Below are 22,978 nucleotides of genomic sequence, written 5' to 3' on the forward strand. Positions count from 1 at the left end.
AAAATACCATCAACTTGGGGCGCCTGGGTGGCTCAGTCGTTAAGCGTCTGCCTTCAGCTCAGGTCATGATCCCAGGGTCCTGGGATCGAGCCCTGCATCGGGCTCCCTGCTCAGCGGGAAGCCTGCTTCTCCCTCTCCCACTCTCCCTGCTTGTGTTCCCTCTCTTGCTGTGTCTCTCTGTCAAATAAATAAATAAAAGATCTTAAAAAAAAAAAAAGAAAAAGTGAGAGATTATATATTTAAAAAAAATAAAATACCATCAACTTAAAAAAAACCCACAAATATAATAAAAGTAGTGAATGCTTATATAGTGCTTACTTAACCATTGCAGGCACGAAGCGCTATACAGTGAATAATGTGGGGAACAAAGGCTAAAGAAATAGAGAAAAAAATTAAACCTCCTTACAACTTATAGCCTATTGACAAGTACTTGAGACAGGCAGAGTGACCTTCCTCCAAGAACTCAACTGCTTCAATGTTAATACTTTGCTAGAGGCAAAAGGCAACCTTTGTTTGACATTAGCAACCTTTGTTTGACCGTAGCAGTCCTGGATCCTCTAAGTGTCCTTTAACATATGAAACTCCATTTGGAAACGTCCTTCATCTCTTACCCTCCCCCCCCAAGATACATGTTAACAATCATCCTCCAAGCATATGAGCCATTAATCTACATCTGAAGGGTCTCATGACTAAAGTTTACTAGACAGTAGTAAATGACCCCTCAAGGTCCTGGAAACCTTAGAGACTTACGCTCTCTCCCTATCCCCCTCCCAACTTAAAAGTATATAATCAGTCACTCCTCACAACCCCAGTGCAGCTCTTTCTGCCCACGGGTCCTGTCCCTGTGCTTTAATAACCTTTTTTTTTTGCACAGTAGACGTCTCAAGAATTCTTTCTTGACCGTTCACTCCGGGACCCCAACATTTCACATCAGTGAACATATTCCCTGGTTTCAATTTTCACAACAAACCCTATGAGGGAGTTGTACTATTATCATCCTCATTGGGGAAGAGGAAATAGGCATAAAGAGGGTGTTGAGCAGAGTACACAGCCAGTAAGTGAGATAGCTGGAACTTAATCTAGACAGACTGGCTGTTGTGGGGGCTCTTCAAGAGGTGCATGTGAGCTCCTCATATAGTTAACCACACTCCCTCTCCGCAAGGGAGAGGAGAGGTCCTGAGTTGGCAGGCTGGGGAGAAAGCAAAGCCTAAACAATGAAGACTAACAGAAGGACCGAAGTGCCAGCTTATGACTGGGAGAACACCTACAGCCCAGCCAGCCCAATTTATTTTGGGCTTTTTCTCCTTCCCTTTATTTCCTTTTCCTCTCTTAGAAGAGTTTTCCCTCCCTCCCTCCATCATTCTCTCTCTCAGGCTCCCACCCACTGTGGAGCCCACGAGGGGCTTGAACTCACGCCCCTGAGATTGAAACCTGAGCTGAGATCAGACTCCCAGCCTTAACCGACTGAGCCACCCAGGTGCCCCTGCCTCCTTTCTTTCCGTCTTCTTACCGCTTTCCCCTTCCCTTCTCTCCTTTAACTGCTTTTTCCATTGTCACTGTTTGTTTACTTGTTTGTTTATTTATTTAATATCGTCACTATTTATTGATGAAAATGTCTCCTAGTGCTTCATTTTTTAAAACCTCCTGAGTTGAACACTGAATTTTTGGCTTTCGGAAAAATAATTAAATCCAACTGTGAATAGCCGCAGCTAGCTTTAGTTTGTGTCTTAAAAGCCTTTTGAGGGAAAACAAGGTTTTGTTGAGGCCGGTCGGATTCTCGTTGTCACCGTCGCTGTCCTGCTCTGGGATCCCGACGCGGTCCGGAACCAATGTATGAGGGTCGCGGACGTCGCCGGACGGGTTTTCCTGAGAAGCCTAGGCGCTGGTTCCTTTTGGGTTTCCCGTCAGCGCGCATGCGCTGCCTGCGCTTCGCCGCTCCCGCCTCGGGCTCGGGCTAGGGCTCCGGGATGTCCGCGTTGTGCGACCCTCCCGGGGCCCCAGGGCCTCCCGGTCCTGCCCCGGCCACCCACGGTCCCGCGCCGCTCAGGTAGTCAGAGCCCCTGGCATCTTCCCCCATCGCGCGGCCCTGCGCCGATCCCCAGCCTTCTCGGCAGAAACCCGGATCCTACCTCGAGAACTCGCGTCAGGGTTCTCAGAGATTCCTGCTCGGGTCTTCCCAGAACTCAGGGACTGCTTCACCAAAACTCTGGGCTCCAGTGCCCGCACTCCTAAGATCTCGGTCCTGCCTCCTCCTAACCGAAACGCCTAGTTACCCCAGATCCCGGCCTTGTTTTCCCAAGAGTTGGGGGTATCAGAACTCTAGGGAACCCAGCCGTCCTGCCCCTTTTAGACCCGAGAGAACCCAGGGTCCCCTGACTTTATGGAGACTCCCTGGGAACCCAGTCCCGAAAACCCATAAAATGCTTCCCTCTAGCCTTTGCCTTGCCCTCCAACTAGGCTACTCTCTCTCACCTTAGGGTGGTTTATTTGTTTATTTATTTATTTAAACAATCAGAGAGGGCACAGTCGGAGCCCTATCAGCCCCTAGAGGATGCGGTCTTCTTTGGCAGAAAAGGCAGTAAGAGGAAGGGGACTTTGCCTCTTCCCATGACACCGGCTTCTGAACGCCTAAGACTGAAGCAATCTGTTTTGGGAGGGGAAGGGTTGAAAGGCAGACATTACCTTGTCTGTATCCTAGGACACTGTGATTCCTAGGCACCAGGAGGATGCCCGGAGTTGGTTGTTGATGTGTTCAAGTGGTGGGTGGTCAGGATGCTTGCAGAATATGGGGAAGAAACAGGTACTAGGAGGCCTTAATGAAGGACAAGTTGAGTTTAGGATTTTCTTTAAGAGCATAATCCCCGGTGCTTGTGTTTTCCGGGGAGGGTAGTCAAGCTGGAAAGGTGTTTTTAAAAGCAGATGTTGTAGCCACACAAGATATATTTACTCAATTCAAAAAATACTCATGGAGTACCTCCTGTATGCCTGGCACTTCAATAGAAAGGGATTCAGTGTTGAAGAGAATAGAAATGTTTACTACCCTTTTGGAGCTTATAGTCTGATTACTTAACCTTGGTTTTCTTATCTGTAAAGTGGGATCATACCTTATTGGGCTGTTGTCTGGATTGAAATAATATACATAAAGTACTTAAAGAGTACCTGACCTGAGTTACCTAACATTGATATTATTGTTATTATTGAAAGAAAAAATATTTATTGGTGATTAGTGTGAACTTGATATGGTGCTTAAGTGTTTCATGTGCATTATCTTATGAGGGAGGTACAGTTACCCCTGTTTTACATGGAAAGAAACCAAAGCTCACAAGGGGAATGTAATGTGCCTAACATCTCCCAACGCTCTAAGTCTGCTTCTCTTGCTTCCTTTTAGCGCTCAAGAGCTGTCCCAGGAAATCAAGGCTTTTCTGACTGGCGTGGACCCTATTCTGGGCCACCAACTCTCGGCCCGGGAACATGCTCGCTGTGGTCTTCTCCTGCTCCGCTCTTTGCCACCTGCTCGGGCTGCCGTGCTTGACCACTTGCGAGGTGTCTTTGATGAGAGTGTCCGGGCCCACCTGGCTGCCCTGGATGAAAGCCCTGTGGCTGGCCCCCCTCACCTCCGTCCACCCCCACCCTCCCATGTCCCCGCTGGGGGACCTGGTCTAGAAGATGTGGTGCAGGAAGTACAGCAGGTGCTGTCTGAGTTTATCCGGGCCAACCCGAAGGCCTGGGCACCTGTGATTAGCGCATGGTCCATTGACCTCATGGGGCAGCTGAGCAGCACATACTCAGGCCAGCACCAGCGTGTGCCCCATGCCACTGGCTCTCTCAACGAATTGCTGCAGCTGTGGATGGGCTGTCGGGCCACCCGCACATTAATGGACATCTATGTTCAGTGTCTCTCAGCTCTCATTGGTAGTTGCCCAGATGCCTGCGTGGACGCCTTGCTGGATACCTCTGTCCAGCATTCCCCACACTTCGACTGGGTTGTGGCCCACATTGGCTCCTCTTTTCCTGGCACTATCATCTCCCGAGTTCTCTCCTGTGGCCTTAAGGATTTCTGTGTTCACAGTGGGGCTGGAGGCGGAGCTGGTGGCAGTGGGGCAAGCTCTTCTCAAACCCCCTCTATAGACCCCTTCCCTGGATCTCCTGCTATCCCTGGGGAGAAACGGGTGCCCAAGATTGCCTCAGTTGTAGGCATCCTAGGGCACCTGGCCTCCCGCCACGGAGACAGCATCCGCCGGGAGCTTCTGCGAATGTTCCATGATAGCCTGGCAGGGGGCTCTGGGGGCCGGAGTGGGGACCCGTCCCTTCAGGCCACAGTCCCCTTCCTGCTGCAGCTGGCGGTCATGTCACCAGCTTTGCTGGGCACAGTCTCTGGAGAGTTGGTGGACTGCCTTAAGCCCCCAGCTGTGCTGAGTCAGCTGCAGCAACACCTGCAGGGATTCCCCCGAGAGGAGCTGGACAACATGCTGAATCTGGCTGTGCACCTGGTGAGCCAGGCCTCGGGGGCAGGTGCCTACCGCCTGTTGCAGTTCCTGGTGGACACAGCTATGCCTGCCTCAGTCATTACCACCCAAGGCCTGGCTGTGCCGGACACGGTGCGTGAGGCCTGTGACCGGCTGATCCAGCTGCTGCTGCTGCATCTGCAAAAACTGGTTCATCACCGGGGAGGGTCTCCCGGGGAAGGGGTGCTGGGCCCGCCCCCACCCCCCCGCCCTGTGCCCTTCCTAGATGCGCTAAGAAACCATGTTGGAGAGCTGTGTGGAGAGACCTTACGATTGGAACGGAAGCGCTTCCTTTGGCAACACCAGCTCCTGGGGCTGCTTTCTGTCTATACTCGGCCTAGCTGTGGACCTGAGGCCTTGGGCCATCTCCTGAGCCGGGCCCGAAGCCCTGAAGAGTTGAGTCTGGCCACCCAATTATATGCAGGGCTGGTGGTTAGCCTCTCTGGCCTCCTGCCTCTGGCTTTCCGAAGCTGCCTGGCTCGGGTGCATGCAGGGACTCTGCAGCCTCCCTTCACTGCCCGGTTCCTGCGCAACTTGGCACTGCTCGTGGGGTGGGAACAGCAGGGTGGTGAGGGCCCTGCAGCCCTAGGGGCCCGGTTTGGGGAGTCTGCATCAGCCCATTTGTCTGACCTGGCTCCTCTCCTGCTACATCCTGAGGAGGAAGTAGCTGAAGCTGCTGCCTCCCTCCTGGCCATTTGTCCCTTTCCTCAAGAAGCCCTGTCCCCCTCCCAACTCCTGGGACTGGTGAGAGCTGGAGTACATCGCTTCTTTGCGTCTCTGAGGCTGCATGGCCCTCCAGGGGTGGCTTCGGCCTCTCAACTTCTTACCCGCCTCTCTCAGACCTCTCCAGCTGGGCTCAAGGCTGTCTTGCAGCTGCTAGTTGAGGGAGCCTTACATCGGGGCAACGCAGAACTGTTTGGAGGGGAAGTGGATAGGGACAATGAGACTCTTTCAGTTGTCTCAGCTCCTTTGGCTTCTGCCTCCCTGTTGGACACAAACAGGCGGCACACTGCAGCTGTGCCAGGGCCTGGAGGGATTTGGTCAGTTTTCCACGCTGGAGTCATCGGTCGTGGCCTCAAGCCACCCAAGTTTGTCCGGTCACGCAATCAGCAGGAAGTGGTCTATAACACCCAGAGCCTCCTCAGCCTCCTGGTGCACTGCTGCAGTGCCCCTGGGGGGCCGGAATGTGGGGGCTGCTGGGGGGCTCCCACCCTGAGCCCTGAGGCAGCCAAAGCGGTGGCAGTGACCTTGGTGGAGAGTGTGTGTCCTGATGCAGCTGGTGCTGAGCTAGCCTGGCCCCCTGAGGAGCACGCCCGGGCCACCGTGGAGCGGGATCTCCGCATTGGCCGGCGCTTCCGGGAACAGCCCTTGCTCTTTGAGCTGTTAAAGCTGGTGGCGGCTGCTCCCCCAGCCCTGTGCTACTGTTCCGTGCTCCTGCGGGGGCTACTAGCCGCCCTTCTGGGTCATTGGGAAGCCTCTCGCCACCCTGATACAGCTCACTCCCCCTGGCATCTGGAGGCATCCTGCACCCTGGTAGCTGTCATGGCAGAGGGAAGCCTCCTGCCACCAGCCCTGGGTAATATGCACGAGGTATTTAGCCAACTGGCACCTTTTGAAGTGCGTCTGCTGCTGCTCAGTGTCTGGGGCTTTCTCCGGGAGCATGGGCCATTGCCCCAGAAATTCATCTTCCAGTCAGAGCGTGGCCGCTTCATCCGGGACTTCTCCAGGGAGGGCGGGGGTGAGGGTGGACCCCATCTCGCTGTGCTGCACAGTGTCCTCCACCGCAACATTGACCGCCTGGGCCTTTTCTCTGGCCGTTTCCAGGCACCTTCACCGTCCACTCTCCTTCGGCAGGGCACATAGCCTTTTCCAAGCTTCGGAAGCCAAGGGAGGTTGAGCGGTGAGAGAGCTAGGGGGCTAAGGTGCTGCAGAAAGGTGGAGGATTCTCTTCTAAAACCTTGGCCTAAAGAGCGCTGTCACTTTTTTCCTCCCCCATCTTTTTTTTCTAAATAAAATTTGCCGAGTTGAGAAAAGCAGAGTCCAGTGCCTCTGTCTGATGCTGAGAGCTGGCAAAGTCGGACAGCACCTGGCTCTGGACAATCCCGCCCCCGCCCTCAGGCCACGCCCCTAGGCCCGCCTGCCGCGGGCATTTATTGTGCGCGCTCTGCCAATGGGACAACCGCCCGGCGCTCTCCGGTCGAGCCAATCAGAAGGCCGGAAGGGGCGGGCGCTAAGATACGTGGCTCAACGCGCGCGGGGGGAGGAGAGCCTCGGGGTCAAGGAGCAAACCCGGCACAAGATGGCGGCGGTAGCGGCAGTGGCGGCGCGTAGGAGGCGGTGAGGAGCCCGGAACCCGGGGGCACGGCCGGGACGCCCCCAGGCCCCCCAAACCCCATATTTCTCCTTCTGTGTGTCCTCCTGAGACTTTGTTATCCCCCGGCCTCGTGAGCAGCCTTTGTCCCTCTGGAGGCGGCCTCAGGCTTTCCCGGTTTCCTCGCGGTATATCCGCGCGGCGTTGGGGGCCCTTGCTTCTGGGGCTCCCAGCTGCAGCCCGGCGGCTCAAGAGGGCCGCAACCGTTCGTTCTTATTGGCGTTGGCGGCTCGCGGCGGTTAACGCTGCCGCCTCCTTCCTGCAGTGTGCGGGCCATCCGGGCGGGGGACTAGACGGCCGGGCCTCCGGGAACGCAGTCCACTGTCCTGCGGGCCCCTCAGCCGGGAAGCCCCGCGGCCTGCTATCCCGCCTGCACTACCCTTCTTGCCCTACCCCCCGCCTCTCCCCAAGAGTCCCGGACCCTGCCCTGCCCTGGTCTTCACGTGGACACCAACCATGGCTTGTTCGGTGTTCACGGTCGCTGGGCACGGCTGGGGCAGGATCCCGTAAGTTCACGGTCTGCCTGGATGATGGTGCTCAAACACAACATGTAGTCGAATGTTTTGGTCTGCGCTCTCGAGGTTCTGTTACCGAAAAGCAAAAAACAAAAAACGGTTCGAAACTATCACCAGCGCCACAAAACGTTTACCTGGACATAACGGATGTACTGGGGTGGGAGAGGCATGTACTGTCACCAGCAGTGAAAAAAAAATTGGACTGTAAACCCAACTCTCTGGAAGCCTGTGACCTGAAACAATAAACGGGTGCACCTTACCCTGTGGCTCATTCCTGACGTTGGCTTGTGACCACCTCTTGCTCTCGGGCGTTCAAGGCATCCCTGAGTTCCTAGGGCCTTCCAACAGGTCACATCTGAAAGATCTTTTAGAAATTCTATCCTCATTGGCATTTCTCCCAAGCCCATTGCATAGATTGTGCAAATACGACTCCAGAGGGTATTTAACTCACTGTACTTCTGATTACTGCTGCTTTGGGCAGGTGGACATGGAGTCAGTGGTGCAGGGTGCCTGCTGCAGTCACTCCTCAGGATCTGGGCCACAAGTCTTGCTGTTGAGTTTTCTGGTAGCATTTCTTGTGCTTGTTTTGCTACCAATTATTCCTGCTTGGCCTATCAAAAGACAGTGCCTGGTGTTTTCATCACTTTTCTGTGTGCCCTGGCTTGCTTTGCACATTCTTTTGGAACTGGAGGGCTTACTGTGTTCTGCCATCTCCCTTCTGGTGAATTTTCCTTACGTTTAGCTTTCAGGCAGATGCTGAGGCTAATGCTGGGTACAATGTATATAGTCTCTAGTTAGCAGTTTGCAAAGTTTTAAGACTTAGAAGAAGAGAAGCCTGTGTTTGTTTTCTCTCCTATTTGGGACACTTAAGAGTGTGCTCCTGGACAACCCACATCAGTCGCTGGGAAAGCGTGTTTAAAATGCAGATTCTCCCAGGGTTCGGGCATCTACATTTACTAAACACTGCAGGTAATTCTTAACAGACAATGAAGTTTGAGAACCTCTGTTTAGGATTTACTGAGAATGGATGAATGTATCTTTCAAACTAACTTGTTTAGCCAATTAGTCCCTTGTCTGTCATTTGATAGCACCTTGGGGAAGTAACAGTTTATGGTAACCTTGGGGTAATGGTCCTCAGTGAGGCAGGCCCTGCTGGTAGGTAGCGTGCTGTATTGTGTATCATGAAGTACGTGGGCCCCGGAGTCAGGCAGAGCTGAGTTCAATCCCAGTTTCACCCCTTATTAGCAGTTCAGTTTTGGATGGATTATTGAACCTTTTATGCTTCGATTTTCCCATCTGGGAAAAACCCCAACCCTACATTCACCAAGAAAACAACGAAAGAAATGAAAAAGAGGTAGTATGTATCAAGAAGTGGTTTTGAGTGATGGTTGCCCATTAGAGTTGTTTTGAGGAGATTTTAAAAACTCTGATGCCCAGGCCCCGCTTCGTGCCAGTTCGATCAGAATCTCTGGGGGTGAGATTGGCACTTTTAAAAACTTCAGGCTGAGTTGAAAACTAGGGATATAGGCAGTTAGCCCGGACCCTGGGGGTATGTTAGGATTCAGTACATGTGGCTGTTGTTACTCTTTTCAGGCTTAGGTCATGGTAGTGGCAACTTATTTTGAAGATCTAGGAGTGGAGGTCAGAGGAGCAGGATGCCTAGGGTGCTAGGGATGTTGGGAATCTGGGTATTGTGACAACAGGCTAGCTGAGGGTACATCTTTAACTTTTCCACCGTAGCTCTACCTAATGCCTTCCCCGTGGAAAGGCATGGCTCGCTTTGTTTCTCTGTTCCTCACATGGTGCCACCACTTCCCCTGGGACTGGCTGTTACTGCTCCTTTCCTCTGAGAAGCTGATGTAACCAGAGTCAATACAAGGGCCTCTGAAGGCCAAAGATCCTTTGTCCACTTCCCCTGCCTTTATTTATTTATTTATTTATTTATTTATTTATTTATTTGAGAGAGAGAGAGAGAAACAGCATGAGAGGGGATAGGGTCAGAGGGAGAAGCAGGCTCCCCGCCGAGCCGGGAGCCCGATGTGGGACTCGATCCCAGGACTCCGGGATCATGACCTGAGCCGAAGGCAGTCGCTTAACCAACTGAGCCACCCAGGCGCCCCACTTCCCCTGCCTTTTGAAGGGAAGGTGTGAGTGAGCCAACTCCTCAGGCCTGACATTTCACCCCATGTCCACTGTGCCTTCTCTTCTATTTGACCAGACTCTATTTTTCTCCCCTTTTAGGGTTGTGGTGGGAAGGGGCCTTTCCCTGTGAAGGTGGGGCCTTTTCTGATCTCTGTGCTGATTGTTCCCTCTTTGTCTTTTTTTTCCTCCTTAGGTCTGGGACAGGTTTGGTACTCGCTTGTTTAGGGGTCTGCCTGGGAGTTACCCTTGCTGTGGATAGAAGCAACTTTAAGACCTGTGAAGGGAGTTCCTTCTGCAAGTATGACATTTCTTGGAGAGTGGGATGGAAAATAGGGTACTGTGGGAGGTGCTGTGGCAGATGGGGGGTAGCCTGGGGACATTGCAGGTGGTAGAGGGACCTAGGAACATCGGGGAACCTTCCCTCCTTCCCATTTCACTTGGCAGGAGGCAACGAAGCATGCGGCCAGGCCTCTCTCCGTACCGAGCCTTGCTGGACTCTCTACATCTTGGTCCTGATGCCCTCACAGTTCATCTGATCAACGAGGTCACCAAGGTCAGGGGAGAAAAGGAGGAGTCTGGTGGGGGTGGCGAAATGGCTAAGGGGTAATTTGGCAAAGGTGAACCTGTAGCCAACATTCTATCCCAGCCATCTTGGGATTTTGTGAGGAATTCGGATCTCAGATCCCTTAGGTAAGGGGCTAGAAGGAGGAGACCCCTCAGGAGGGAGTGGGTTCAGAGGGCATTCCATGGTGTAGCCCTCTCCCTTCTCCAGATCCAAACCTCTGCCCCCACAGGTAGTGCTGCTGCTGGAGCTCCAGGGGCTTCAAAAGAATATGACCCGGATCAGGATTGATGAACTGGAGCCCCGGCGGCCCCGATACCGGGTGCCAGATGTATTGGTGGCCGATCCCCCCACATCTCGGTAAATTTTTCCTGAGAAACCTATCCATTTCCCTGCTCCTTTTGTCCTTCCCGATTAACCTTTATTTGGCTGATTTTTTTTCCCACTTTGGGGTAACAGCTGACTATCTCGTCACTCTGCTAACCTTGCTCCATTTCTCCCTCTGTTTCATGCATTTTCTCTTCTGTCCTTTTTTTTCTTTCATTCTGCAGATACTGCTTCCAGTTCTGTGCCAGGCCTGGGCTAGGGGCTGGCAATGCAAGAGTAGATAAACAAGGCCCCAGGTCTTGCCCTCCAGTGTTAGTGTCTCTGTGGTTGGTTCCTCCCGTCCTTTCCCTTCCCCTTACTTTTCTCTTTTTCTTTGTTTTTCTTCAGATACTCATGATATGATTACTCAAATTCTTGAATCATGACACAGTGTCATTATGAGTATTCCATGCATGGCTCACTCGCTCTCTCTTTTTTTTAAGTTTGTTTATTTATTTTTTTTTTTTAGTAATCTCTGCACCCGACGGGCTCAAACCCACAACCCCGAGGTCAAGAGTCACATGCTCTGCTGACTGAGCCAGCCCAGCACCCCATGCATGGCTCTCTATTAAGTACCTAATTAATTAATTTATTTTTTAAAAAAGATTTTATTTATTTATTTGACAGAGAGAGAGAATGAGCACAAGCAGGTAGAGTGGCAGGCAGATGGAGAGGGAGAAACAGGCTCTCTGCTGAGCAGGGAGCCGGATGCGGGGCTCGATCCCAGGACCCCGGGATCATGACCTGAGCCGAAGGCAGCCGCTTAACAGACTGAGCCACCCAGGCGCCCCTATTAAGTACTTAATTTAAAAAATGATATAATAAGGGGCGCCTGGGTGGCTCAGTCGTTAAGCGTCTGCCTTCGGCTCAGGTCATGATCCCGGGGTCCTGGGATCGAGCCCCGCATCCGGCTCCCTGCTCAGCGGGAAGCCTACTTCTCCCTCTCCCACTCCCCCTGCTTGTGTTCCCTCTCTCGCTGTCTCTCTCTCTCTCTCTGTCAAATAAATAAATAAAAATCTTAAAATCTATAGAAAACGATATGATAAACCCTCTTCCCTGTATACGCTTTACCCAGCCCAACCATTACTTCTCACTCTCTGTGGTCCTGACCGCCCCCAGAGGTGAGTGTTACTCTAAAGTTCATCATTCCCTTGTCTTGTTCTTACAGTTGTATCATGTGTGTGCACATAAGAACAGATATACACATACATATTCGTGTTTGTGTGCCTAAGCCATAAACTACGTAGGTGTGTTTGGTTTTGAGTGTTATAGGGTAAGTATCCTAGTGAATGTGGGCTTCTGGAACTTCCGTTTTTGACATAACTTTATATAACTCTATTGCATGTAGCTTTAGAAATTCATTTTTACTGCCGTATATATTCATACGCTGCCCCATGGTGTTAGCATTTTCTAAGTTGTGTTTATTATTAATTTTTAATATAATTTTTAATTTTCATATTTCTTATATTTTATATAATCTTATATTTTTAATTTAATTTTTTATATACTTTTTACAAAATATTTATTTATTTGACAGAGAACAAGCAGGGGGAGTTGCAGGCAGAGGGAGAGGGAGAGGCAGGCTCCCCACTGAGCAGGGAGCCTGATGTGGGGCTTGATTCCAGGAACTTGGGATCATGACCCGAGCCAAAGGAGACGCTTAACCAACTGAGCCACCCAGGCGCCCCTGTAAGTTGTGTTGAAATAATTCTTCTCTATCTCAAGGTCAGAAAAATATTTTTTTTTCTAAAAATCTTACTTTAGGGCGCCTGGCTAGCTCAGTCAACAGAATATACAACTTTTTTTTTTTTTTTTTAAGATTTTATTTATTCATTCGAGACACAGATAGAGAGAGCATGAGCAGGGGGAGAGGCAGAGGGAGAGGGAGAAGCAGGCTCCCTGCTGAGCCAGGAGCCAGACGTGGGGCTCTATCCCAGGACCCTGGGATCATGACTTGAGCTAAAGGCAGACACTTAACCATCTAAGCCACCCAGGCGCCCCAGAACATACGACTCTTGATCTTGGGTTTGTGGGTTTGAGCCCCATGTTGGGTATAGAGATTACTTAAAAAAAAAAAAAGAATTAAAAAATCTTACTTTAAAATGTTAAGTAATAACCTGTCTGGAGTTGATACTAGTATCTGGTATGAGGTAGGTATTTGGTACCATTTTTTTCCTGTTCAGGAAATCTGTTTTTCTGACTTCACTATTGAATAGTCCTCTTTTCCTCACCAACCGCCATGCTACCTCTGTTATATTTCTAAGTTCTAAGTATGCTTGGGTCCACTGCCAAGCTCTTCTTTGGTTCCTTTGGTGAATCTGTCCGCCCCGGCACTGTCCCCACACCACCTATAGCTCTTAGCAGTCTCCCTCCGCCCCCCCCGCCCAAAGTGTCATCACTACTCTTCACCCTTTGTGCTTCTTTGTATCCCTTTCGATCTCTTTCCCAGGCTTTCTGTCTCTGGCCGTGATGATAACAGCGTGGAGCTCACCGTGGCTGAGGGACCCTATAAAATCATCTTGACGGCGCGGCCATTTCGCCTGGACCTGCTAGAGGACCGCAGTCTTCTGCTCAGTGTCAATGCCCGAGGACTCTTGGATTTTGAGCACCAGAGGGCCCCCAGGGTCCCGTGAGTACAGGGGTTGGGACCGGAGAGAACCTAATGTGCCAGAGCCCAGGGATGTGGTGGATTTGGCCCCGGGTCCCTGGGAGGAGACAGGGTGGCAGGACCACCGTAGGGGCTGGGGCTGGGAAAAGCTGCTCTCGGGGAGAGTAGGAAGCAGACCCGGGTCGCGGTTTTCTCCGTTTCCTGTACAGATCAGGAGGCAAGTCACTTTTGTCTCTGAGCTGTACCCTGGGCACCTCCTTTGGAAGGCCTGCCTGGGTCTGCCTTTCCCTCTTCCCCTTCTCACACCATCACATTTTCCCAGGTTTATTTTCTTCTTTTTTTTTTTTTTTTGGTTTCTTTTCCGCCCCACCCCCCATCTCTGGAAGTTTGTCGACTGAAACTCACTTTTATGTTTCTGTTTTTGTGTTGGTTTTGTGCCTCCTTTTCCCCTTCCCTACCCATCTCCTCCTGCCCCAGTTTCTCGGATAAAGTTAGTCTCACGCTCAGTAGCATTTGGGATAAGATCAAGAACCTTTTCTCTAGGTAAATCCATGGCCACTGGTACTGTATCTGTTCCTCTGCCCTTACCTGCCCTTCACTCTGGCCCCCAGGGGAAGGTGCCCCAGACCTTCCTATGCCCTGCCCTTCACTCACCCTTCTTTCCCCAGATACATGGTATCTGGTCCCTGTTCCCCTGTGGGAGCTCCCTAGGAGAAGGAAGATGAAATGCTGGGAGTCCTTAAGGAATGTAGGGTGCTTCTTGCTTTGCCAAGGGGTGGAGAGATGCCGCCTGATGCTGGGGTTTCTGGCTCTTAGCGGGAGTGCACAGAGGCTCTAGGTGGAACTGCTTGCCAGCTGCCCTTGAAAGCTTTCTTTGGCAGAACCTCTTGTTTGAGTCCCTGCATATATCTCTAGAGGCTTGACCATGGTATGACCCACTTGCCTTTGTAAAACCTTGGTGTCAGGCCAAGAGGCTGAGGCCCAGTGAGAGTAGTTGGGGCCAGATTCTCTCGGAGGCTGCAGAGCCAGCACTGACATTGCCAGTCCAGGCACTTGAACCATCCCGCCTGTCTCTTCTGGAATGCAGGCAGAGGCTAGTGATTTAGTCCTGTGTGTGGAAGGCACCTCCTGGTGGCATTTAATCATTTCCCTTTCTCATTTCTCTCCCCGTCCTTTGCATATTGATCTGCTCACTGGGGTCCCTTGCCAAGCTTTAACATTCAGTCCCTTCCTCCAATGCCTTCGTTCCTTTGGACCCTTGGCTCTCTATTCCCTTACCCCTCCTTCCACTAGCCCCTCGTCCCTGCCCCCTCTGGATTGGAGCAGACAGCTCTCCTACCTTCCAGGCAAGGATCAAAAGACCCAGCTGAGGGCGGTGGGGCCCAGCCCGAGGAAGCACCTGGGGATGGTGACAAGGCAAGTCGGTGGGCTGGGTGGTTGGGCACAGGGCTGGCTGGGAGGTTGGAGGGGAAAGGCCCACAGGAAACTTGAGCTCAGTCTCCCCACTGGGGATGGGATTTAGAAGAGGGTGGGGGAAGAGAGAGCTAGTGTGTGATTGGAGGTGGTCTGCTTTCCTCCTCACAGCCAGAGGAGACCCAGGGGAAAGCAGAGAAAGATGAGCCAGGAGCCTGGGAGGAGACGTTCAAAACTCACTCTGACAGCAAGCCATATGGTGAGGGACTGGGAGAGCCTTGGGCAGGGACGCAGGGACTCCTTGTCAAACAGAAGCTTTGAAGCCCATCTTTGCTTTCCTTCCAGGCCCCACGTCTGTGGGTTTGGACTTCTCCCTGCCAGGCATGGAGCATGTGTATGGGATCCCTGAGCATGCAGACAACCTGAGGCTAAAGGTCACTGAGTGAGTCCCATGGTGACATCAAGAAATGGGGAAAGAGGGGTCGGACGTTAGGGCTGTGGGGCGGTGTCCATGCAGTTTGGATACTCTGGACAAGCATGGATCACTTCCTGTGGCCAGATCACCTTTGGTGATCAGAAAATTCTCCTTTGAGGGGCGCCTGGGTAGCTCAGTCAGTTAAGCATCTGCCTTCAGGGGCACCTGGGTGGCTCAGTCGTTAAGCGTCTCCCTTCGGCTCAGGTCATGATCCCAGGGTCCTGGGCTCAAGCCTCGCATCAGGCTCCCTGCTCAGCGGGGAGTCTGCTTCTCCCTCTTCCTTTGCCCCTCCCCCCTGCTTGTGCACTCTCTGTCTCTCTCATAAATAAATAAAATTAAAAAAAAAAAAATTCTCCTTTGAGAAGGGGCAGGGGGGCCAGTTTTTATCACTCACCTGTATCTGTGGGATGGAGGTTGTGGGTGCCACAGCCTAGGGCCAGTCTGTCTGTCTGCCTGCAGGGGTGGGGAGCCGTATCGCCTCTACAATTTGGATGTATTCCAGTACGAGCTGTACAACCCCATGGCCCTGTATGGGTCTGTGCCTGCGCTTCTGGCACACAGCCCTCATCGGGACCTGGGCATCTTCTGGCTCAATGCCGCAGAGACCTGGGTTGACATATCTTCCAACACTGCAGGGAAGGTGAGCACGCATGCGGAGAGGAGTAAGAGAGTGAGTCTTCAGGCCTGAGGCAAATGCGTGTGCTAGGGGCGTTTACTTTGAAGAGGCTGGCTGGAGGCTCTCGGGGATACTGTTTGGGGACTGGGTGGGAGAAGGGGCCCTGAGCCTTGGGAGCAGCATTTGAGTTCCCTGGTCCTTCCCAGAAAACACACACTCATGGAGAAAATATTGCTTCTTCTGCATCTGTTGTCAGTACATTTGTTAGTGATCATTTGTCATGTACTAGACACTCTTGGAGGTGCTGGGGATATATTGCTCATTGAGGTAGGAAAGGTTCTTACTCTAAGGGTGGAAGACAGATGTTAAGCAGGTAAGAAGGCGGGGTGAGTTCCGCAGCGGTAAGTGTTGAGAAGGAAATGCAGTGATCACATGGTGGGGAAGGAGGCAGTGCTGTTTGAGATGGCGTGGTCCAGAAAAGCCTCACTGAGGAGGTGATACCTGATCTCAGCCCTGACTGACTCCTTAGGACCCAGCTGTGTGAGGACTCTGAAGAAAACATTGCTGCTTTGTCTCTAGGTCAGGGAAGAAGAGGGTGGGTGTCGGACTTGTGTCTCTGGTTGCCTCTGTAGACCCTGTTTGGGAAGATGCTAGACTACCTGCAAGGCTCTGGGGAGACCCCGCAGACAGATGTCCGCTGGATGTCGGAGAGTGGCATCATTGATGTCTTCCTGCTGCTCGGGCCCTCTGTCTCTGATGTATTCCGGCAGTATGCCAGTCTCACAGGTACGTGTGTCCCCTCTCTGCCAGCCAGCAGCCTCCTCCGCTGGCCCTGTCTTCCTGAGACGGGTGACTCCGTTTTCAAAAATTCTGTGCCTCAGCCTGCTTACTAGCCCAGTACCCTTCTCTCTCTCTCTCTCTCTCTCTCTCTCTCTCTCCCCCCCTCCCCCTCTCTCCGACAAGCCTCCCTCAATTTCTGGGTGTTCCCGATGGCCCCAGGTTGGGCCTGACCCCATTGTGACCCCCGTGCCTGCAGGGACCCAGGCATTGCCCCCGCTCTTCTCCCTCGGCTACCACCAGAGCCGCTGGAACTACCGGGATGAGGCTGATGTGCTAGAAGTCGATCAGGGCTTCGATGATCACAACCTGCCCTGCGATGTCATTTGGCTGGACATCGAGCATGCCGATGGCAAGCGGTACTTCACCTGGGACCCCAGCCGTTTCCCCCAACCCCTTACCATGCTGGAACACTTGGCCTCCAAGAGGCGGAAGGTAAGAGGGCTGTGGTCATGCTCAGTCTTCTCAGGCACAACAGCCCTGGAGAGCTCTGAGCACCCCTGTTCCTTGCCTGCAGCTGGTGACCATTGTGGACCCCCACATCAAGGTGGATTCCGGCTACCGTGTACACGAAGAGTTGCAGAGCCGGGGTCTGTATGTGAAAACCCGGGACGGCTCTGACTACGAGGGCTGGTGCTGGCCAGGTAGGTGGGCCCAGAATTGAGGGAGAGGCTATTGTGAGACCAGGGAGGTAGGATGGGAGCCATTTTGCCCCTTGGAGGTTGATAGCCAGCCTTAACTTGTCCTAGGCGCTGCTGGTTACCCTGACTTTACCAATCCTACAATGAGGGCCTGGTGGGCTAACATGTTCAGCTTTGACAACTATGAGGTACGGCAGCCCCTCCCCTGCCTGCATCTGTCTCTCCCACCCTGCCTCCCTAAGTCTGTCATTCTCTGCCAGCCAGCCCTGCTGTGGTTGGTTGCCTGTATTTTTTTTTTTTTTAAGATTTATTTATTTGAGAGAGAGTGTGTGCAGGGAGGGGGGTGCAGAGAGAGCAGGAGAGAAGCAGACTCCCCCCTGAGGGCAGAGCCTGACAATGGGCTTGATCCCACCACCCTGAGATCATGACTTGAGCCGTAGTCGGTGCTTAACTGACTGAGCCCCCCAGGCGCCCCTGGCTGCCTGTATTTATTAGGAGCATTTATCATGCTCCTCAGAGGACCCTGAGAAATGCTTTTTGGATTCTTAGGAGTTCTCTGCTCTCACAGTTTGTCTTTTTCCTCCCCTCTGTCCCATTTTCTGCCTCGTGTGCCTAGGGCTCAGCTCCCAACCTCTATGTCTGGAATGACATGAATGAACCGTCTGTGTTCAATGGTCCAGAGGTTACCATGCTCAAGGATGCCCAACATTATGGGGGCTGGGAGCACCGAGACGTGCATAACATCTATGGCTTCTACGTGGTAAGAGGCTGAGTGAGGAAAGCCTGCGGGCTGGGTAACTTATACAGGACAGCAGGCTTTTGTTCCTCACTACCGCTTCTCTCCTGTGTCCACCCAGCACATGGCAACGGCAGACGGGTTGGTGCTGCGCTCTGGGGGCCTAGAGCGCCCTTTTGTCCTGAGCAGGGCTTTCTTCGCTGGCTCCCAGCGCTTTGGTAAGATTTGGAGAATAGAGCTGTGACAGAGGGTGTGAAGGCCAGATGGGAAGAGTGGTGCACCAGGGCCTGCTTCTCGGAGAAATGTGTCCACGCGGCTGTCCTCCGGGAGCAGCAGGCTGCATCTCCGTCCCTCCCCCCTGAACCTGCGCACTTTAAGGGGATCCAGGGACGGGGGAGGACCAGTCCCCTTTCAAGTGCTGTTGTGAATTCTGCCACCTTGGACAGGACCCCGGGGGCCCTAGAACAGATGTGGCAGGTCATAGGAGTTGGCTGTATGAAAAGCAGAGCCCCTCCACTGTTGGCAAGCTCCATCTCCCTCATCTTCCCTTAGGAGCTGTGTGGACAGGGGACAACACTGCTGAGTGGGACCATTTGAAGATCTCTATTCCTATGTGTCTCAGCTTGGGGCTGGTGGGACTTTCCTTCTGTGGAGGTGAGAGGGGGAGGAATTGGGGGTCTTGGTTTGGTGGGAGAGGAGCCGGGTAGAGGGCACAGGACCCAGGCACAAACAGAGAGCGGAGAGTCTAGGGTGGGACCTGGGGGAGCTCCTTAGGATTGAGCCCTCTTTTCACCCTCTTTTCCAACCTCTTTCCTCCCTCCCCTCTCCCAGCGGATGTGGGGGGCTTCTTCAAAAATCCAGAGCCCGAGCTGCTTGTGCGCTGGTACCAGATGGGAGCCTACCAGCCATTCTTCCGGGCACATGCACACTTGGACACTGGGCGGCGAGAGCCCTGGCTCTTACCAGCTCAGTACCATGACATCATCCGAGATGCCTTGGGCCAGCGATACTCCTTGCTGCCCTTCTGGTACACTCTCTTCTATCAGGCCCACCGTGAAGGCATTCCTGTCATGAGGTGAGGCATTCAGCTGGGTCTGCGTAGCGTGGGCTGAGGTGGCTGAGGGACAGTGGGGAACTGGGCTCCATCTCTGGGCCCCTTTTGCCACTCACCAGGGCCTTGTAAAGGAGGGAAATGCTGGCTGCAAGGTCAAGAGTAAGAAGAGACTAAGTAGCAGTAGCAGTAAACATTGCTGCCAGGCATTGTTCATCACTGTCCCTAGAGCCTGAAACAAGGCAGACAAGTATCCTTCCATCCTTGGGAGTAAGACACACAGACATGTACACAAATAGGCAAATAAGAAAATTGCCGGGGCGTGTGGGTGGCTCAGTCGTTAAGCGTCTGCCTTCGGCTCAGGTCATGATCCCAGGGTCCTGGGATCGAGCCCCGCATCGGGCTCCCTGCTCCGCGGGAAGCCTGCTTCTCCCTCTCCCACTCCCCCTGCTTGTGTTCCCTCTCTCGCTGTCTCTCTGTCAAATAAATAAATAAAAGTCTTTAAAAAAAATTAAAAAAAAGAAAATTGCCAACAGTGATAAGCTCTTTGAATAGGGTAATGTAATTTAGTTCTACAAATGGCTTTTTTAAGAAGAAGGACATGTGAGCGGCACCTGGGTGGCTCATTCGGTTAAGCGTCCGACTTTTGATCTCAGCTCAGGTTTTGATCTCAGGATCATGAGTTCAAGCCCCATATTGGGCTCCATGCTGGGTGTAGGGCCTACTTAAACAAAAAAAGGGCATGTGAGATGAGGCCTGACTAAGGAGGAAGATGGACTTTTGTGATCTAGAGGAAGAAAGTTCCCAGCACAGGAGATTGCAAGTGCAGACATCCTAAAGTGGAAATGAGTTTGTTGTGTTCCAGGGATAGAAAGACCAGTGTGTCTCAGGGTAAGGACCCAGGGGGAGAGGTAGGAGAGGAAAATTCGACCTGATGCAGGATAATGAAATGGCCACTGGAATGTTGCCGTGTGGAATAGTTTCAGGTGGAGGCTGGGGAGGAGGAGGCAAGGAGATGGATTAGAAAGTTCAGTGACTAGACCAAGGGTAGGTTGTGTAGCTGAGGCCTACCGCGCAGTTGGGCTGTCTCACGCAAGCTCCTGGCTTGTACCGTGTGCTGTTCTTATTTCTGGTTCCTGGGCTAGCATCTTTGACCTCTGCCAAGACAGCAGGTGTCTTCCCTTGTTTTCTTGCTTCCTTCCTAGGCCCCTGTGGGTACATTATCCTCAGGATGTGACCACCTTCAGTATAGACGATCAGTTCCTGCTCGGTGAGAAATGGAGGGGACAGTTGCTGGTGGGTTGGGATAGGGCTGAGAAGAAGTAAGCACCTGTGGGAGAGATGTCTGTGGATGCCCAGGGAGAGAGGAGTGAGTGAGGCCAGTGGCACAAGGCGGCAGGCGTTTTGGTGCTCCCTGCCTGGGAACTGGTCCCCTCAGTTCACAGCTGATTCTGGTGTGTTTTAGGGGATGCATTATTGGTTCACCCTGTATCAGACTCCGGGGCTCATGGTGTGCAGGTCTATCTGCCTGGCCAAGGGGAGGTGAGTTAAGGAAGAAAGGGTGTGGTGGGGAAAGGTGGTGAAGGCCAACGAGGGTAGATAGGATGGGGGCCATGTGCAGTGACCTACTGTGTGTTCTGCCACCCACAGGTGTGGTATGACATTCAGAGCTACCAGAAGCATTATGGTCCCCAGACCCTGTACCTGCCTGTAACCCTGAGCAGTGTGAGTATGCCTGGCCCAGCTGCCAGCTCCATCTGCCTGTCAGTTTCCAGAAGGGGAGAGTGTGTGCTTTGGGGTCCAGTACGTGAGTGGGCACAGAGGGGCAAGAGCAAAAGACACTGCCGGGCCCAAGATTGGACAGTGGGGCAACTTCATCCCCTGCTCTTGCCCTAGATCCCTGTGTTCCAGCGTGGAGGGACAATTATCCCTCGGTGGATGCGAGTGCGGCGCTCTTCTGACTGTATGAAGGATGACCCCATCACTCTTTTCGTTGCTCTCAGTCCCCAGGTGAGCGTGTGGGCAGGGAGCCCCCTCAGCCCTCTGCCTGCCTTCCTGGGATTCAGTCCCTGGGGGGAGTGCCCCCCACTCTCTCTTGGGCTCAGGCTCTCCCCTATCCCACTTCCCGCTCAGGGTACGGCCCAAGGAGAGCTCTTTCTAGATGATGGGCACACATTCAACTATCAGACTCGCCATGAGTTCCTGTTGCGTCGGTTCTCGTTCTCTGGCAACAGCCTTGTCTCCAGGTAAGGAAGTGCTCATTCGTCCTTGGTAGCCTCAGGGATGCTCACAGTGCACTGTGCTCTTTTCTTGCATATGACCTTGCTCTGGGTCTCCTCCTTCCTTCTACTCTGACATCTTTCTCCCTGACAGGCATCTGTTTTTGTTCCCTCTAGCTCAGCAGACCCCAAAGGCCACTTTGAGACACCAATCTGGATTGAGCGGGTGGTGATAATAGGGGCCGGAAAGCCAGCAGCTGTGGTCCTCCAGACAAAAGGTGAGGGGTGAGACTGGCCCCCAGGCGGGGGAAAGAGGGGAAGTAGGGGCAGGGCTGGGACACCTTGCCTGTAGGAAAGCAGTTGCTATGCCGTAGCCTGTTGCCGTGACCATGGAACGCTTTCTTTTTCTCCACCAGGATCTCCTGAAAGCCGCCTGTCCTTCCAACATGACCCTGAGACCTCTGTGTTGATCCTGCGCAAGCCTGGCGTCAACGTGGCATCCGACTGGAGCATTCACCTGCGATAACACAAGGGATGTTGGGGGGTGGGAGGGGGTGCAGTGGTGACGAGAGTTCCTCTTCCTTCTGCCTTGGGGTTTGACCCTCCCCAGACTTCACCTTTCTTATCTGAAGACTCAAATTCTGCCAACATCTGGGCAGGATGAGAAGCTGTCCCTGCACTCTGAATTCCTCCTGTGACCTCCTGACCTCTGCCACCCCGCTGACACCAAGTCTCCCATCGTCCCTCAACACTCTGTTGCTCTAACTGGAGCACATTCACCTGTGAAGACCTGGGGACCATGAGGCCCTTGCTTTCCCTTCTTTTTCCTTTCTTTTGGGGGCCCCGAATCTCCTCTAGACCTTCTTCATTCATACCTCTTGTGTATTGATGCCATTTCTTGGAAGAAGAGGGCAGTGAGCTTTAGGGCTTCTTTTCTCCTTCCCCTTCCCTCCCCACCAAACTGCTCTCCCTCCTTTTATTTCTTTCTCCCGATTCTTCTCTGTCAGCCCTCCCCTTTTTATGCCCCACTGATACACTGGGACCACCCCTTACCTGATAAGGGATGAATGGATCAAAGGAGTGAGGTTGCTGGAGAACATCCTCTTCCCTGTTGCCTCAACCTTTCCTCTCCCCGATTGCTTCTAGAGCTGCTGCAGTTCTGACAGGGGCAGTTCTATCTACCCTGTCCTTTGGGGGAAAGAAGTTTCCACTCTTCCTTAAGAGGGGATGGGCATTAAACTTCTTTTGCCCCCTTTTTGTCCCCTCAGGGGGCATTCAAGATGGAGAAATCAGTTGTGGTTTCATCAAATCATGGTCACCTGTATTTATTGCTGGGAGAAGGCTGAGGGTGGGGGGAGATGATCATGTGTGCCCAGGGTTAGCTTGAAGCCCTGGGTGGGGGGTGGGGGAGGACTAACTGGGGACAAGGGGGAATATTTGTGGCAATTTTTTTTACTTCTTCTTGGCCCCCAGCTGCGACAGGTTTTGATAAAAGGAGAAACAATAAAGGAGAAACCAATAAATAACTGTTGGTGTCCGGATTCTGATTCTGGCCTGAACCACAGACCCTTAGAAGCCTAAGGGCCTGACATTTTCATCTAACTTCAGCATGAGCCTCATCAGTTCAGCAAAATGAATGAGTGCAAGTCTTCCTCAACTTGCTAGATGCCAATATTTTCATCGAGGAGTCCAGCAAGGTCATCAGATTTTAGCAGGCCTAGTTAATAGTGGTGACCAGAGCTGATGGGGTCTCTCTTGAATAGAAACAGCTTTATAGTCATGTTCACATGCACAAGGCTGCTTCTCCTTAGCATCACTTTTTAAAACTCCCCGTTGTTTTGGTGACAGGAAATAGATTTCTCCATTTTGGAGACTACCAGTTTTAGAGATGATTTTACCAGAAACAAGAGGGTTGTGTTTT

General features: G+C 52.6%; 2 protein-coding genes across 3 annotated transcripts; both read left to right on the forward strand.

The window, feature by feature from the left end:
• The first annotated feature begins 1,894 nt into the window (after positions 1 to 1,894).
• On the forward strand, positions 1,895 to 6,538 carry INTS5 (integrator complex subunit 5). Its single transcript, XM_006730338.3, has 2 exons — positions 1,895 to 2,047; positions 3,389 to 6,538. The coding sequence occupies exons 1-2, from the start codon at positions 1,968 to 1,970 to the stop codon at positions 6,366 to 6,368; spliced, it is 3,060 nt and encodes a 1,019-aa protein (XP_006730401.1). The 5' UTR covers positions 1,895 to 1,967; the 3' UTR covers positions 6,369 to 6,538.
• A 196-nt stretch (positions 6,539 to 6,734) lies between these two features.
• Positions 6,735 to 22,583, forward strand: GANAB (glucosidase II alpha subunit). 2 transcript variants are annotated; one of them, XM_081797972.1, is made up of 25 exons: positions 6,735 to 6,842; positions 9,727 to 9,831; positions 9,978 to 10,086; positions 10,328 to 10,455; positions 12,911 to 13,090; positions 13,547 to 13,612; positions 14,416 to 14,489; positions 14,658 to 14,741; positions 14,828 to 14,924; positions 15,417 to 15,597; positions 16,206 to 16,359; positions 16,610 to 16,845; positions 16,928 to 17,054; positions 17,160 to 17,239; positions 17,668 to 17,811; positions 17,909 to 18,005; positions 18,340 to 18,441; positions 18,619 to 18,862; positions 20,044 to 20,108; positions 20,304 to 20,380; positions 20,489 to 20,563; positions 20,735 to 20,848; positions 20,972 to 21,084; positions 21,235 to 21,335; positions 21,474 to 22,583. In XM_081797972.1, exons 1-25 carry the CDS (start codon positions 6,805 to 6,807, stop codon positions 21,581 to 21,583), a joined length of 2,901 nt encoding a protein of 966 aa, XP_081654098.1. In that variant the 5' UTR covers positions 6,735 to 6,804; the 3' UTR covers positions 21,584 to 22,583. The 2 variants fall into 2 exon arrangements, with proteins under 2 accessions (XP_081654098.1, XP_081654099.1); XM_081797973.1 differs by lacking the exon at positions 13,547 to 13,612.
• Positions 22,584 to 22,978: the final 395 nt, after the last annotated feature.

Source organism: Leptonychotes weddellii, chromosome 11 (genome assembly GCF_054177405.1).
Source record: "Leptonychotes weddellii isolate Sample4059 chromosome 11, ASM5417740v2, whole genome shotgun sequence".
Taxonomy (NCBI): Eukaryota; Metazoa; Chordata; class Mammalia; order Carnivora; family Phocidae; genus Leptonychotes; species Leptonychotes weddellii.

Bases quoted from the DNA above. Each gene is read 5' to 3' on its own strand.
- GANAB (XM_081797972.1), top strand. From the start codon at position 6,805: ATGGCGGCGGTAGCGGCAGTGGCGGCGCGTAGGAGGCG. The intron at 10,087-10,327 runs GTCAGGGGAGAA...CTGCCCCCACAG, and splicing joins TGATCAACGAGGTCACCAAG to GTAGTGCTGCTGCTGGAGCT. The intron at 17,240-17,667 runs GTACGGCAGCCC...TCGTGTGCCTAG, and splicing joins TCAGCTTTGACAACTATGAG to GGCTCAGCTCCCAACCTCTA.
- INTS5 (XM_006730338.3), top strand. From the start codon at position 1,968: ATGTCCGCGTTGTGCGACCCTCCCGGGGCCCCAGGGCCTCCCGGTCCT. The intron at 2,048-3,388 runs GTAGTCAGAGCC...GCTTCCTTTTAG, and splicing joins CACGGTCCCGCGCCGCTCAG to CGCTCAAGAGCTGTCCCAGG.